This window comes from Hemiscyllium ocellatum, chromosome 43 (assembly GCF_020745735.1).
Source record: "Hemiscyllium ocellatum isolate sHemOce1 chromosome 43, sHemOce1.pat.X.cur, whole genome shotgun sequence".
NCBI lineage: Eukaryota > Metazoa > Chordata > Chondrichthyes > Orectolobiformes > Hemiscylliidae > Hemiscyllium > Hemiscyllium ocellatum.
In genome coordinates, this window is record NC_083443.1 from 14,466,512 (window position 1) to 14,483,116 (window position 16,605).

The 16,605-nt window shown below is 42.7% G+C and overlaps 1 protein-coding gene across 1 annotated transcript in view; it reads right to left on the reverse strand.

Annotated features, from left to right (window-relative positions):
• Positions 1-13,777, reverse strand: part of LOC132834949 (pyroglutamylated RF-amide peptide receptor-like) — a 59,454-nt gene extending 45,677 nt beyond the window's left edge. Inside the window, exon 1 of the mRNA XM_060854118.1 lies at positions 13,450-13,777. Coding sequence (XP_060710101.1) covers positions 13,450-13,753 — 304 coding nt within the window. The 5' untranslated portion in view covers positions 13,754-13,777. The remainder of the gene's footprint in view (positions 1-13,449) is intronic.
• Positions 13,778-16,605: the final 2,828 nt, after the last annotated feature.

The following is a 16,605-nucleotide window of genomic DNA, read 5'->3' on the forward strand; positions in this document are numbered from 1 at the left end:
AGGTCGATGTTGATGGAGGTGAACAGTGCTGTTACGTCGAATGAGATCATTGCTTCGTCTTCCTCTATTTCGGTGTTTTTGATGATTTTTAGGAATTCCTGTGTGGAGTGGATGGAGTGCTGTGACTCTTCTACTGGGTACTTCAGTCTTGCGTGTAGTTCTTTGGCCAGTCTGTAAGTTGGTGTTCCGGGTAGCGAGACTATAGGTCTGAGGGGTGCTCCTGGTTTATGGATTTTTGGTGATTCGTAGAATCGTGGGGCGTTGGTCCCGTCGGGTTTCATTTGTTGGAATTCCGTCTTGTTTAATTGTCTGGAATTGTGTAATTTTCTTAGGAGACATGGAATTTTGTTTCCTAATTGTGGGGTAGGGTCTAGCGCCACCTTTTGGTAGGTGTTGGTGGCTGCGAATAGTGCATTGGTTTTCTCTATGTAGTCCCTTCTTTTCAGGATGACTGTGAGCCGACCTTTGTCTGCAGGTAATATAACGATGTTTTTGTCTTTTTTGAGGTTTTCTAGGGCTTTCTTTTCTTGTGTGTTCAGTTTGTTTCCTTCCCTTTTTCGGCTCAGAGTAGGTGCAACTGTCTGTCTGATCGTTTGTTGTGTTTCTTCCGTGAGATTGTTGTTCTTCAATGTGGTTCCTAATGCCGCTAGGAAATCCTTCTTGTCAGCGTCTCAGTAATTGAAATTTAGTCCTTTTACTAGTACTGCTTCTTCTGTGTCAGATGGGGTCCAGTCTGATAAGTTCTTTATCCATGCCCCTGTGTTATCGGTTTTGTCTTTGTTTGTGGGTTTATCAAGTTTTTTCTTCAGTATTTAGGACCAAATACTTAACTACACCAGCAACCATCCCAACACACACAAACGAAGCTGTATCAGAACACCATTCCAACGAGCCACCTGACACTGCAGCACAGACAAACTTCGGAAAACAGAGGAGAACCACCTATACAACGTATTCAAGAAGAACGGATATTCAAAAAAATACAGTCCGCTGATTCCTCAAGAACAAACCACGACAAGCAGACCAAACACAGCCAGAAACCCTAACCACCTTACCATACATCAAAGAAGCTTCAGAAATGACAGCCAGACTACTAAGACCCCTCGGAATCGTAGGAGCACACAAACCCACCAACACTCAAACAAAAACTAACAAACTTAAAAGACGCAGTACATCCCATGGACAAAACCAACGCTGTCTACAAAATTCCATGCAAGGACTGCCAGAAACACTACGTAGGGCAAACAGGAAGAAAGTTAGCCACCAGGATACACAAACACCAGCTAGCCACAAAAAGACATGACCCCCTCTCCCTCATAGCCCTACACACAGATGAAAAAAAAACACCATTTCGACTGGGACAACACATCTATCCTGGGACAGGCTAAGCAAAGACATGTCAGAGAATTCCAAGAAGCCTGGTATTCCAACCACAATGCCATAAACAAACACACAAATCTAGATACCATCTATCAACCCCTCAGAAAATGAAAGGAAATGACATCACCACAAACCCCAGGAACCCCATCCAGGACAAACATATAAATAGAAAGCAGGAGACAACAGCTTCGCTTCACTTGGAGGTCGCCACTGATGATGTTACCTAGCCAGGTAATGAAACATCTGGATATCAAACCTGCAGCTCAGCGAGCAAACCTACACCCTGAATCTCAACCTGAGCTACAAACCTTCACAAACCTTGCATATAACCTGGTGTTGTGTGATTTTTTTTAACTTTGTACACCCAAGTCCAACACCGGCATCTCCAAATCATATATTCTCACTCTCTGTCGCTGCTATGCCAGCATATCTCTGTCAATTCCATGGAGTCCATGTGTGCCGACTAGATTCTTGTAGGTATGTGGGATTTAGTCAAGAAATTTTAAGGAAGAGTTGTAGAGGTTAAGCATTAGTTAAATGTAACCTGGCAAAGGCAAATTTAGGGAGTGCCATGACTAAGTTGGGTCAGTCAGTCGTCATTTAAACCACCATGAACAGCTCAGGAGAATTCCTTCCTGGCAGCAGGTCTTGTGAATCTAGTTATAGCTGAATTAATCATCTTAATGTTTTAAAAGGGTTTATATTGGTCACCATTTTGAGGCATGCAAATAAAAAAAAGACTTTAAAATTAATCCTTCATGTAAATTGATCAAATCTTTCAACTCAGATTTGCAATAATGCACAACCTCGATTATCTGAACGTCAATTAGCTGAATTTCGGATTATCCGAACAAGATCTCAAGGTAATGTAAAAGCAGCCTTAGGCAACTCAGCTTTCAGTTATTGGTTAAACAGCATTATGGTGTGCCCTGCCGGGTAACTGAGAAATATTCAGATAATGGCATTCGTAAATTAATGCAGGTTATGAGATCAGATCGATTATCCGAACGATCAATTATCCGGACGATCAATTATCCGGACGATCAATTATCCAAACGATCAATTATCCAAACGATCAATTATCCGAACAAAAAACTTCCCACCCATCTCATTAGGATAATCAATGTTCTACTGTGACAAGCTAATCAAATAAAATACCCTTAGGCATTTCATGACAACAAGCTGAAGGAACTGTTATACAGATGACCAAATGTTTTTCAAAAAGATGGATTTTGGGGAGGATTTTAAACAAGGATGGAAGTGAAGCGATGAAGGGAAATATTAAATTTAGCAGTAAATTTATTTCACGACCTTTGCAACATTTTAACTTCTAAAATGCTAGAAATTGCTACATCATTAATTTCTGGAATTGACAAAACATCAGTGTTGATTCCATCCTTTGTAGCTTGAAGTCAAGGCACATAGAATTGGTAACAAAACCAGAAACAGGTGGAGAAGCTCAGCAGATCTGACAGCATCTGCAGAGAGAGGTCAGAGTTAATGTTTCGGATTGAATGACCCTTCCTCAGAACTCTTTTTCAGACCCTTCAGAAGAATCGTTCTGAGGAAGGGTCTCTCAATCTGAAACATTAACTCTGATGTCTCTCCACAGATGCTGCTAGACCTGTTGAGCTTTTCCTGCTCTTTCTGTTTTTGTTTCTGATTTACAGCATCCGCAGTTCTTCCGGATTTCTGTTCACATTGAATAGGCGCTTATCCTCAACAAATGTCAATTGTAAGATAAAGTTAAGAAATCAACAAAACAATTATATGATCATTGCAAGTTATTAGTATCAGTTGCACAAACCAAACTCCAGGGCATTTCAGAGTTTCACAGAATGGCTTTTGTCTTTTCCATTCTCTACATATGCCTCTCGGTTAGAAACTCTGTTAATGGCAAACTGAAAATGAAAGAGAAATTATCACAACTGACTTCATATTTCAACAAATTAATACCGTGACTGTTGTTCATTTTGTTGCTCAAAGTGACCCCTGGCAACAGCTAGATACTCTGCATTCAAAATGCAAATTGATGCATTTTCCAACAGTTCCATTACTGCAAGTGGAAACATACTTGATAATGCAAAAAAAATAAGCAATTTTACTTCCCAGGTATGTAGTTTCTTCACAAGCTGGAAATAAAACACCAGTCAAAGCCCTGGAAAGCTTTCTGGGTGGTTTCAAATTCTATGTGGCAATACTGGAAAAGAAAGTGTAAGTTTACACTCCAGTCCAAAACAAATAAAACAAACCGGTCAATGCTTACCTGAGCCACTCACCTCATTCCTGACAGTCGAGAGTGTGGCGTTGGAAAAGCACACAAGATCAGGCAGCATCGGAGGAGCAGGAGAATCAATGATTCGGGCAAAAGCCCTTCATCAGCTCTTCATTCCTGACAGTGTCATGTTATGAATACCCTTGAGCATTCTTTTGCAAGTATGGGGTTTAGTGCTGACTAAACTTAAACGTATGACAAACAGGAATGTCCGAAATGCTGTGTTTAAAATGACCAAATGAAATCAGACAAACTGACAGATTTTCTTAACAGGGGAAGGTGCTGAGAAATTTAATTCAAACCAATGATGGGTGGAGAAAGGGAAACTTGTTGCAGCTGCCCCTCAAAATTCAGCCTGTCTCTGAGACTGGGGATTTTGCATTGATTAATTGTTGTACCTAAGTCCATTGGAAGGTTTTGTTTTGCGTGCAGTACAGGCAGATCATAGCAAACAAAGACAGAAAGATCATTGGTGATTGAACAAAGCAGAGGGATACAAAATTACTGCTGCAAAGAAGGTGCACAAAAAGCAAGATCAATATCAGATTTGCAGCTCTGCTCTTCTGCAAAGCTATCAAAAGCCTGACTTTTACAGTTGTAAAAACCATATCTCCCAAGCAAACATAATGACTACCCATTATTCTACAGTATCAATGACTGAAGTCACAGAATGCAAAAGTCTGCTCAATAACTGAATATATTTCTGGAAGAAACAATTTTGGAAGCAAAGCACATCCCTAAAGAAATCTATGCATCGAGGGAATGAGCTTCAAAATGTGTTGCTGGAAAAGCGCAGCAGGTCAGGCAGCATCAAAGGAGCAGAAGAATCGACGTTTCGGGCATAGCCCTTCTTCAGGAAACGTCAATTCTCCTGAAGAAGGGCTTATGCCCGAAACATCGATTCTCCTGCTCCTTTCATGCTGCCTGACCTGCTGCACTTTTCCAGCAACACATTTTTAAGCTCCGATCTCCAGCATCGGCAGTCCTCACTTTCTCTAGGGAATGAACCCAGTTAGCTTACAACTTCATTGATTTTCCTCACTCCTTCAAACAAGACAACCACAAGGGTTTCTACAATTGCACACGGACTTGCCAAGTCCCTCACCACATTGTCTTTGAAAACAAAATAGTCTCAGAAGTGCAGGACATTATTTTCAGAATAGAGACAGCACCTCCTTTCCCAGAACAATCCACGTCTCAACTCGACAGACATAGCCACCCAAACAAATTTGCAGGTAACACACTTCCATCTACATGTTCCTGTCAATCATATGTTAAAGAAAATAAAGAACTGTTGATGATGGAAGTGAACTGGTGACTAAAAATCATCGTAAGACCATTTTCTTCAAAATGATTTAACTGTAGCAATCTGAATAGTTTTAGGTAATGTGCTCCATCTCTGGAGTAATTGTGTTTTTCAACATTTATAAAAATGGTAATCCTCAGCTGCCAAGTAAAAAATTTCAGTGAGCTCAAGTAAAAATAAAATTACTGCTGCTAAGGGTAGCATTCATTGTTCACCTCAATGACAACCAGAATATTGAATGTGCAAGGTTAAGAGATTTTACACTGTTCTACAGAACTGTTTGAAATTTTAAGGCTCACAACTAAATTTACTAAAAGCTATTCTTCAAATTTGAAGTATTTCCCCAGATAAATGCTGGGATGGAGGCTTTGATTGCTTCGGAATCATGACCAGGAAGAAACGGTTCACAAAATTGCTTGCTTCTAATTTAGGGAAGGAGCAGTCAGAAAAATACTGGAATACTGTGAATAGTTTTTTCTCTTTTCAAAGGAAAGGTTTTCTGCCACTGGAGGCAATCCTGAGAAGGTCTGCCAGGCTAATAACAGGGTGGCACCGTGGCTTAGTGATTAGCACTGCTGCCTCACAGTGCTAAAGACCTAGGTTTGATTCCAGTCTCAGGCGAATGTCTGTGTGGAGTTTGCACATTCTCCCCGTGTCTGTGCAGGTTTCCTCTGGTACTCCAGTTTCCTTGAACAGTGCAGGTCAGGTGAATTGGCTGTGCTAAATTGCCCATCATGGTCAGGGATGTGTGGGTTAAGTGCATTGGTCAAGGTTAAATGTAGGGGAATGGGTCTGGGTAGGTTACTCTTTGGAGGGTCAGTGTGGACTTGTTTGCCCAAACGACCTGTTTCCACATTGTAGGGGTTCAATGAATGAAGGGACCATCACATGAGGAGAGAGTGTGTAGGATGGGGATGAGGAAGGTGGGGATGCCTTACTTAAGAGCACAAGATTCTCTGGGGGCTTCAAGTTTTTGGAGAGGATGAGAGAGAAAACAAAGCAGAGAGGGTAGGAAGGAATTCCAGAGGCTAGTGCTTGGCAGTAAAAGGCACACTGTATGACCACCATTACTCATTAGGAATGTGGAAATAGCCAGCCACACACACACACATATATGGGCATAAGTCGAAGAGTGTGGTGCTGGAAAAGCACAGCCGGTCAGGCAGCATCCGAGGAGCAGGAGAATCAACGTTTCGGGCATACGGCCTTCATCAGAAATTAAGGGCTTATGTCCGAAATGCCGGTTTTCTGTTCCTCGGATCTTCCTGACCTTCTGCACTTTTCCAGCACCACACACTTTGACTCTGATCCCCAGCATCTGCAGTCCTCACTTTCTCCATATATGACCATGCAAACAGTCGTTGATCCTGCACTGGCCACTGAATAAGATCATGGCTGATATAAGTGCAACCTCAAATTCACATTCTCCTCACCCCCCCACCGTACCCCAGAGAAACTTTCACTTCCTTGCTTAGCAAGAAATTATCTACTTCAGCCTTAAAACATTCAAAGCCTCTGTTTCAACAGCCTTTTAAGGAAGAGAATTTCAAAAACCCACACTCCACAGATGTTGCCTGGGCGGGAGTGTTTCAATCCTGAATAGAGATTGGGGTCATTTTTCTTAGAACAGAGGAGATTGAGAGGGGACATGGTGAGATGTATAAAGTGTTGAGGGCAACTGATAAGGAAGACATAGAGTCATGGAGATGTACAGCATGGAAACTGACCCTTCGGTCCAAATTGTCCATGCCAACCAGACATCCTAAATTAATCTAGTCCCATGTGCCAGCACTTGGCCCATATCCCTTTAAACTCTTCCTATTCACATACCCATCCAGATACCTTTTAAATGTTGTAATTGCACCAGCCTCCTCCACTTCCTCTGGCAGCTCATTCCATACACACACCATCCTCTGCCTGAAAATGTTGCCGCTTGGTCCCTTTTATATCTTTCCCCTCTCACCCTAAACCTATGGCCTCTAGTTTTGGACTCCCCCAGCCCAGTCCCTTGATGGAGGAACCAATGACCAGGGGACATAGATTTAAGGGAAGGGGCAAAGGGTTTACAGGAGATGTGAGGAAAGACATTTTCACCCAGAGGCTGCTGGGAATCTGGAACTCACTGTCTGTAAAGATGGGAGAGGCAGAAACCCTCAGCACATTGAAGAGGCATTTAGATGTGTGCCTGTGCAGCCAAGGCATACAAGGCTATGGGTTGGAAAATGGGATAGGAATAGTTAGGTGATTTTTGACCAGCACAGATGCGATGGGGTGAAGGGCCTTGTTCTGTGCTGCAGATACCAATGACTCCGCAAGAGAAAGATAATCAATTTGTCTGTTTTAAGTAGATAACACCTTATTTTCAAACAGTGGCCTCTTCGTTGTAGATTTTCCCAAATGGAAGCATCATTTCCACATCTGCCCTATCAAGACCCCTAGGATCATACATGTTGCTGCTGTCTGCCATTCACCATTTTTGGGTAAAAGAGTTAGATTTGTAATTGCCCAGTCTAAGGGGATTGTCCCCAAATTGATCCAGTGCATCGGTTATCTCACCACCTATTTCTTATCAGCCCCCAGGATCAAGTCCATCAGTTCTTGGGCACACTTGCCTGGAGGTCCATCCGCAGCATTTCTGTGGTGATTGCAATTTTCCTGTGTTTCTCATGCCCTGACACTTCCTGGTTTGTCACAGTTTCTGGGATTTTACTTGCATCCTTAATTGTGAAGACTGATTAAAAAAAATCTATTAAATACATCTGCCATTTTTTCATTTTCCATTACTAATCCTGCTGACTCACCTTCTATGGCATGAATACTCATTTTCTTATCTCTTTTGACTCTAAAACGTTTCTAGAATCACTTCCTTCATTTATATTTCTGGATATTTTTCTCTCATACTCTAATTTTTTTTCAACCTTAGTAATTTTTAATTTTTGCTGTTACTTACATTCTATTCAATTTGATGAGGTTACACCTGTCTTCACATAATTAGATGCTTTGACTTCTGGTTTGATCTATTTTTAACTGTTCCATGGATTTTTTCTTTATTGTTTAAATGTACTTATTCTGTGTATTTTGAAATTGTCCATTTAATGTCTGACACTGTATCTCTGTCAACCTATCCTCTAACTTAAATTTGCAAACTCACCTTTGTCAGCTCTGTTTTCATGTGCTCATAATTGAGTTTATTTAAATGTTAAAAATAGTCTTGGACCCACACCTCTCTCCCTCAAATTGAATGTAAAATTCAATAATGTTATAGTCACTGCTAGCCAGCAGTGCCTTCACAATGAGACCATTAACTCTTACAATCTTAGTGCACCATTACCTGCTCCAAATGTTTTTCTTAACCCTTTGAAATGATATAGGGGTCACTGGCATTTGTTGCCCTTGGATGGAATGACTTGCTGGGCTATTTTTCAGAGGGCAGTTAAGAGCCAACCCAACATGGCTGTGTGTAGACCAGACCAGGTAAGAATGGCTGAGTTCCTTCCCTAAAGAACATCTGTGTACCAGATGGGTTTTTACAGCAGCGTTACTCATTTATTTTATTATTTGTTCATTGAATATGGGTGTCATTGGCTGAGCCAGTCATTATTACCCAACCCTAATCACCCTGGTTTTAGAACAGAATAGAAAAGAACTCCTACAGTGTAGAAGCAGGCCATTCATCCCATTGAATTCACACTGATCCTCCGAAGTACATCCCGCCCACACCTAACCCTGTAACCCTGCACTTCCTATGACTAATGACTAATCCCCACAGCCTGCACATCCTTTGACACTATGGGCGATTTAGCATGGCCAATCCACTTCCAACCTGCACATTTTTGGACTGTGGTAAAAAAACCCAGAACACCCAGAAGAAACCCACAGAGACAGAGGGAGAATGTGCAAACTCCACACAGACAGGGTGGAAACAAAGCTGGGTTATTGGCGCTGTGAGGCAGCAGTGCTAGCCACTGAACTACCATGCCACCCTGATTTTGTGTTGCAACTTTTGAAAATATACTGGCAGTGGTGTACCTTGAACCCTTGTCTTCAGTGCCTAGGTTTCTGAGTTACTGAGGATACCAGTGATGTGACGAGCTGTGCTTTTCCAGCATCACACTTTTTGGCTCTGATCTCTAGCACCTGCAGACCTCACTTTCTCCTGCTCACAATGTGGCTTCCTCTACACTGGGCAGACAGAATGCAGACTAGGCGACCGATTTGCAAAACTACGCTCTGTCTGCAAAACTGACGCTGAGCTTCTTGTTGCCTGTCACTTCAACGCACCCCTGTGTTGCATGGCTGACAATTCCATCTCAGGCTTGCTGCAGTGTTCCAGTGAAGCTAAGTGCAAGCTAAAAGGACAACACCTCATTTTCTGCTTGGGGACCCTGTAGCCTTTGGAACTCAGCTTTGAGTTCAATGATTTTGGAACCTGAACCCCTGTTTTCATGTCCTTTCCCTACCTCCCAAACAAACCAGGTTGTGTTATCACATGGGCTGCTTTCAGCACAACCAGTCCACTTTCATATTTATAGTCCCCATTTCCCTGGTCTACCATCATCTAACCCTTTGGTTGCCTAACTAGTTCTCTCTCTCTCTCTGCATTACATCTCCACCTATCCTATCACTCCTTTAACCCCAACCCCCACCCCTCTCCACCATATTTCCCGCCTTTTCCAAGGAGTCACTTGTTCTGATGTAGGGTCACTGGGCCCACAATGATGACTCTACTTTCTCGCGACCGATAATTCCAGATCTGCTGAGTTTCTCCAGCGATTTCTGTTTCAGATTTCCAGCCTCTGCAGTTCTTGGTTTATTTGATATATTTTAAAAATGTATGTTGCAACATTTCGCTGAATGTTATGGTGCAGAATGAGACCATTTGGCCCTTCATGCCTGGACCAGCTCTTCAAATGAGCGTCATTACTGTCTGCCAATTTCCTGCATTTTTCACCAATTCTCTTACACTTTATTTCTATCTCAAAAAATAACATCCAATTCCCTCTGGAATATTTTGATTTATTTCTCTATCCTGATAAGTGGTGTACTGTAATTATATACTGTGTAATCTCTTTGTTACACTAATACTGTAACAATATTAAGAAAAAAAAATGAAAAACTGTGGATGCTGGAAATTAGAAACAAAAAGAGATATTGCTGGAAAAGCTCAGCATGTCTGGCAGCATCTGTGGAGAGAAATCAGAGTTAACCTTTCGGGTCCAGTGATCTTCCTTCAGAACAGACCTTGGAAAGGGTCACTAGACCTGAAACAATATTATGATTTTTTTTTACACTGGTGTTATCTAAGAAAACTATAATATGTAAAGGATTTGGTTAGTTCATGTTCTTCAAAAAAACACACGCCTGTCTTTTTGCTCTTGTCACTTTCTCAAAAAGCTTGCCGCTGGTCAGGAAAGCTTTGCAAATTTAGGTTTTTATCAGAATAGGAGGGAACAGCAGAGGCAGCAGATTGCAGAGGTTTAAGAATGCATTATGATTAACAACATGCTAAGAAAATAATGTAAGACATTTCAGTGCTTTCCAAACACTTGCTTAACAGCAATCGATGGAAACATGTTAAACAAATAGGGAAGCATTAATTAAATGGGCCTGGGCAAAGCCTATGCTTTACTGAGTCAAACAAGAAAGTTGTATTGAAGACCTGGGAATGTTAACAGGTTTAGAGAAGTCAATCCTTATTGAAATATTCCACATTCTGATCTCAGTGTGATGACAAATTTAACAATAGGTATGGGAAAACCCTCCATCACTGCAAATGGCAAAGCCCACTGTAGCATAGAATCTCAGCAGTGTGGAAGCAGGCCATTCAGCCCATACTAACCATGCAAAGAATATCTCATTTAGACTCAACTCCCTATACTAACCCTTCATTTCCCATGGCTAATCCACCTAACCTGCATGTCCCTGGACAATGTGGCTAATTCACCTAACCTGCACATTCCTGGACACCAGGGCCAATTCACCTAACCTGCACATTCCTGGACACCAGGGCCAACTCACCTAACCTGCACGTCCCTGGACACCAGGGCCAACTCATCTAACCTTCACATTCCTGGCGACCAGAGCCAATTCACCTAACCTGCGCATTCCTGGACACCAGGGCCAATTCACTGAACCTGAACATTCCTGGACACTGTGGCCAATTCACCTAACCTACGCATCTTTGGACTTTGTGTACAAACCAGAGCATCCAGAGAAAGACACGGGGGTGGGGGGAGGGTGGGGTGGAAACGTGCAAACTCCACACAGACAGACAGTCACCTGAGGTTGGAATCAAACCAACTACCGGTGCTGTGCGGCAGCAGTGCTAACCACTGAGCTACCGTGCCAGCTTGCTATCTTATCCCTATTAGGTACTTGGAGTTAAACAGTGAGCTTTGCCCCAGGATCATTTTCCAACCCCTCCTGAAGCTGCCAGCCAAGAGGTCAGTGGCTCTGTGAACAGCAGTATCACATTAGAGGGCACATTGAGCCAGCAATCCGCACAGAAGTTACTTACTAGGGTGATGTTAGGGAGTCGGGGAGAGACAGGAATCAGAAAGATGAGCAGTGGGGTGGCATGAATCTCTCCAGCACCGTCATATTATCTTCCCCTGTCACCAGTCTTCAGGAGAGAAAGACTCCGCACCATGTTTGGTGAAGGTGTTAAAAATTAAAGTTTTGCCAATAAACATCATTTTGTTGTATGGAGCCTGAGCACTGTTGAAAGGAGACAGATTCGAAGATGTTTGTATTGCAATCATCAGGATAAATTGCAAGATTTCCAATTTAAGGGTAAAATCAACATTCATATCACTTGAGATTAATTGGCAAGAGGGCTGCGTTTGATAGGGGCATCACCGGTTAATGATGATTGACAGTGATAGTTTCACCCAGCAAGGAAAAGACTTGTCATACATGCGTGCCTGTGGTCAGAGTTCAGTCAGTAATAAGGATGGCAGGAACAAACCAACACAGTGAAAAGGAGACAGTAAGGACCGCAGATGCTGGAAGCTAGAGTCAGTAGGTGGGGAGCTGGAGACACTCAGCAGGTCAGACAGCATCCGAGGAGCGGGAAAGTCGCCATTTCAGGCTCCGACCCTTCATCAGGTCAGAAACAGTGAAAGGCTGTTTGTAAACGGCAGAGCTGAGATTACTGCATTCAACATGTTAGTTTTGGCCAAAGCTCTTTAAATGTTCCACGAAGAGCTGAAAGGAGAATTTGTTGGAACATACGAAATACAAGAACAGGGAAGGGGAAAATTGACAACTTGGAAATTTTTTTAAAAATTTAACATATATATTCTGAAACAGGTTTTATTTTATTTTCTATGATACGTGATTCTCTACACAGAAATTTGATTTTGGTTACATTGCTCATTCCCTTAAGTAACAATAAAAGAAAGACATGTACTTTTCAGAGATCTAACTTTAATTAAAATGTGCATTAAATAAATCAGTGGGCTCTGCTTTGAGACATGGCTGATGGCTAAACACAACCAGGAATCCAGAATCAAGGGTCAGACTCTAAGGATATGGGGTAGCACTGAGATGAGGAAAAATTTGTTAAACTAGATTCCCTACAGTGTGGAAACAGGTCCACACCAACCCTCTGAAGAGCAACCCATCCAGACCCATTCCCCTATGTTAACCCCTAACTAATGCATCTAACACTATGGGCAATTTAGCATGGCCAATTCACCTGACCTCCACATCTTTGTGACTGTGGGTGGAAACCCACGCAGACATGGGGAGAATGTGCAAACTCCACACAGACAGTTGCCCAAGGTGGGAATTGAACCCGGGTCCCTAGTGCTGTGAGGCAGCAGTGCTAGCCACTGAGCCACCGTGCTGCCCTAAGGGAGCAGTGAGCCTGTGGAATTCTCTGCCACAGAAAGCCATTCAGCCTAAAACATTGAACGTTTTCAAGTGGGTGTTAGGTAACATTTCTTCGGGTTAAAGGAATCAAGGGATGTGGGGAGAAAGTGGGAACAGGGGCTTGAGCTGGATGATCAGAGGAGAAGATTCAAAGGGCCGAATGGCCTACTTCAGCTCCTGTTTCCTACGTTTTTACATCCTCACCCACTCACCAAAGTCTCAGTAGATGTTGTTCATGGTGCCGAGTGCAGGGAACACATTTATACTGCAGGAGGCGCAGTGTGACTGGTGACTAAAACTGACAATTCACCTCGGGAATGGGAAGCTGGGGCTAGAATCCTTTCTGACCTTATCCAGATGCTGCTGCATGTTAAGTCCTTTCGCGTTAAGTCTTGGAGGAGGAGTGGGAAGATTCTTAGGGATTCTAACTGGATTAAATAAATGTAAAATAAAAATAAGTGCTTTACTGGAAACTCATGGAGAGAATTGGACTCAAAATATAAATACAGAACCAGTTGTTTTATTTTGTGGTCCCAGATCCTGGTGTAGAGATGCATTTATTTGTCAGTTTAACCACACTAGGACAGTAGAATAACATGTGATATACACTCACCTCCAACCCATTGAGAGGAGATGTTCTGCAGTAAGGTGAATGGGATGCAGAAAAAGGTGATGAGGAGGTCGCTGACGGCCAGGGAGCAGATGAAGATTGTGGTGACTGTCCGAGATCGCTTACCCCGTTTCACAATACACAGCACCACCAGCGTGTTCCCGCAGAAAGCAAGCAGGAAAATCGCGCAGTAAACCACCACCAAGGTTACCTTCGCGGCGAACGGCAGTTCAGGGATGTAGACGAGAGGCTGCAGTTTGTAAGTCTGGATGAATTTCTGCCGGGAGAGGTTATAAAAATTCAGCATCTGGTTCAGGATCTCGGGGGTCACGTTGAAGGAGTCGGTGCTTCTCATTGTTTTATTGTCCTCGGATTCTCTTTTGAACGACTTTGGAAGCTTTCTGAAAGATGCCAGTTTTGTTCAGTCATCCAAAGTGCCAACTATCCTGCCAACTCCAACTCCAAAGGGAGTACGCTCATTAAACAAGTTCGAGTTGCAAAACGGTGGTGACTTCAGCATGAGTGGGTAGACTGTGGACTTGCGAGCCGCTAGCTTGTTCCAAAAGACGATGAATTCTCTCTGAAGTCACATGCAAGGCAATGAGACACTGACTTGAGTTTAACTCATTGGCACCTGTTTTGCTGAAGACTGGGAGAATCTGCAAAGGTACCACTAAACTTAGCTGCTTTAGCACAGTGGCATCAACACACTGATACACTCACTCACTTACACACTCTCTGTCACACACACACGCACACAGTCTCATATTTCACACACTCTCACAGTTCCACACTCACATTCTCACAGTCTCATACACACACTCACACTCTCACACAGTCACTCTCGCACACAGTCTCTCACAGACACACACTCTCTCTCACACACCCTCACACACACTCACACGCACGCACACAGTCTCACATTCACACTTACACTCTCACACAGTCCCACACTCACATTCTCACAGTCTCATACACACACTCACACTCTCACACAGTCACTCTCGCACACAGTCTCTCACAGACACACTCACACTCTCTCACACAGTCTCACACACACACCCTCACACTCACACTCTCAAACACACACTCTCTCACAGTATCACACACACACTCACTCTCTCACATAGTCTCTCTCTCTTGCACACACACTTACTCTCTCACACAGTCTCTCTCTCTCACACACACCCACTCTCTCACATACACATACTCTCTCTCACAGTCTCTCTCTCTCACACACACACAACACTCTCACACAGTCTCTCTCTCACACACACACTCATTCTCTCACACAGTCTCTCTCTCACACACACTCATTCTCTCACACACACACTCTCTCTCACACAGCCTCACACACTTGCTCAGTCTCTCTCTCTCTCTCACACACACACACTCACTCTCAGTCTCTCTCTCACACACACACTCATTCTCTCTCACTCTGACAAACACACACAAACACAAACAGACACACACAAACTGATGGGCATTTAAAGGCTTTGCAAAAAAATACTATGGTATGCTGTTGCAACAGTCAGTTCAGTACCTTGTGAGAGAGTGACTCTTTGAAAGCATCACCCATTTCCAATGTTCAGGTAGCAATGCCTGCAAGACCAGCATACAGGGAAATACAGACAAGTACCATTTGAACAAAGAACTTGAGGCTTATCCAAACGATAGTGGGATTTGTGGTCATGTCTGTGGTGCATTAGCCTCAGCCAGCAGATTACTAATCCAGTGCCACTGCCAGTACAACATCTCCTTTTGCAGCAGCCGACAACATGACTACATTGTATTGCAGCAACCCAAACCAGCACATTTCCCTTTCAGTAAACCACCCTTGTGGGCTGGCTGCATTTATTGCATAAAATAAGTTAACAGTTGACCCAAACAAGACTTATAGCACTTGATGGTAAGGTCCTGGGAAGCATTGCCAAACTTGGAGTGCAGGTTCATAATTCCTTGAAAGTGGATTTGTGGGTAGAAGGGTGGTGAAGAAGGTTTTTGGTATGGTTGCCTTTATTGGTCAGTGCATTGAGTTGGGAGGTTGTGCTGTGGCTGTAAAGGACATTGGTTAGGCCACTTTTGGAATACTGCATTCAATTCTGGTCTCCCTGCTATAGGAAGGATGTTGTTAAACTTGAAAGGGTTCAGAAAAGATTTAGAAGGATGTTACCAGGGTTGGAGGATTTGAGCTACAGGGAGAGGTTGAATAAGCTGGGGCTGTTTTCCCTGGAGCATCAGAGGATAAGGGGTGACTTTATAGAGGTTTATTAGATCAGGAGGGCCATGGATAGGGTGAATAGCCAATGTTTTTTTCCCCAGGGTAGGGGAGTTCAAAACCAGAGGGCATAGGTTTAAGGTGGGAGGGGAAAGATTTAAAAGGGACCTAAGGGGCAACAATTTAATGCAGAGAATATTGCATATATGGAATGAGCTGCCAGAGGAAGTGTAGAGGTTGGTACAATTACAATATTTAAAAGGCATCTGGATGGATAAATGAATAGAGAGGGTTTAAAACATTTGGGGCAAATGGAATTAGGTTAATTTAGGATATCTGGTAAACATGGGTGAGCTGGACAGAAGAGTCTGTTTCCATGCTCTACATCTATATGACTCTAAATAAGATACCAGTGGTGAGCTGGCCACCCTGATTGTTGCTTAATTAGTTGTTTCACCAATCATAAATTACTCTCAGGATGTGATATTCTCATAGGCCACTTTGCAGATGAATTAATGATTGCATATGTTTCTGTATAAGCCTCAATGTAAAAGCTGTATGGATTGTTACTGAGGCAGACTGTATATTGTAACATTGCAAAGCAATTAGTTCAGCATACTATCCCCATACTGACACACAACATGATGCCTTATTTAATCCATCTGTTTATTAATTACTTGTTCCCATTCATTTCTGGCAAAGGCATTCTTTGTTTCTGCTCTCAGTTTGCTATTCAACATTGCTCATTAATATTTTAGAACAATGGGAAATTATGTCAAGATTCTCATTCCATGTTTAGTGATTCATGAGGATCCTCGCAATTAACACATTATTCTTGCCACAATGTTTGCAGCAGTGCTTTCTTATTTGCTGTCATTTATCACAAGCAAAAGCTAATTGTAGATAATCAACATCGTAAAATTGTAAGTTTTTCTGAGACC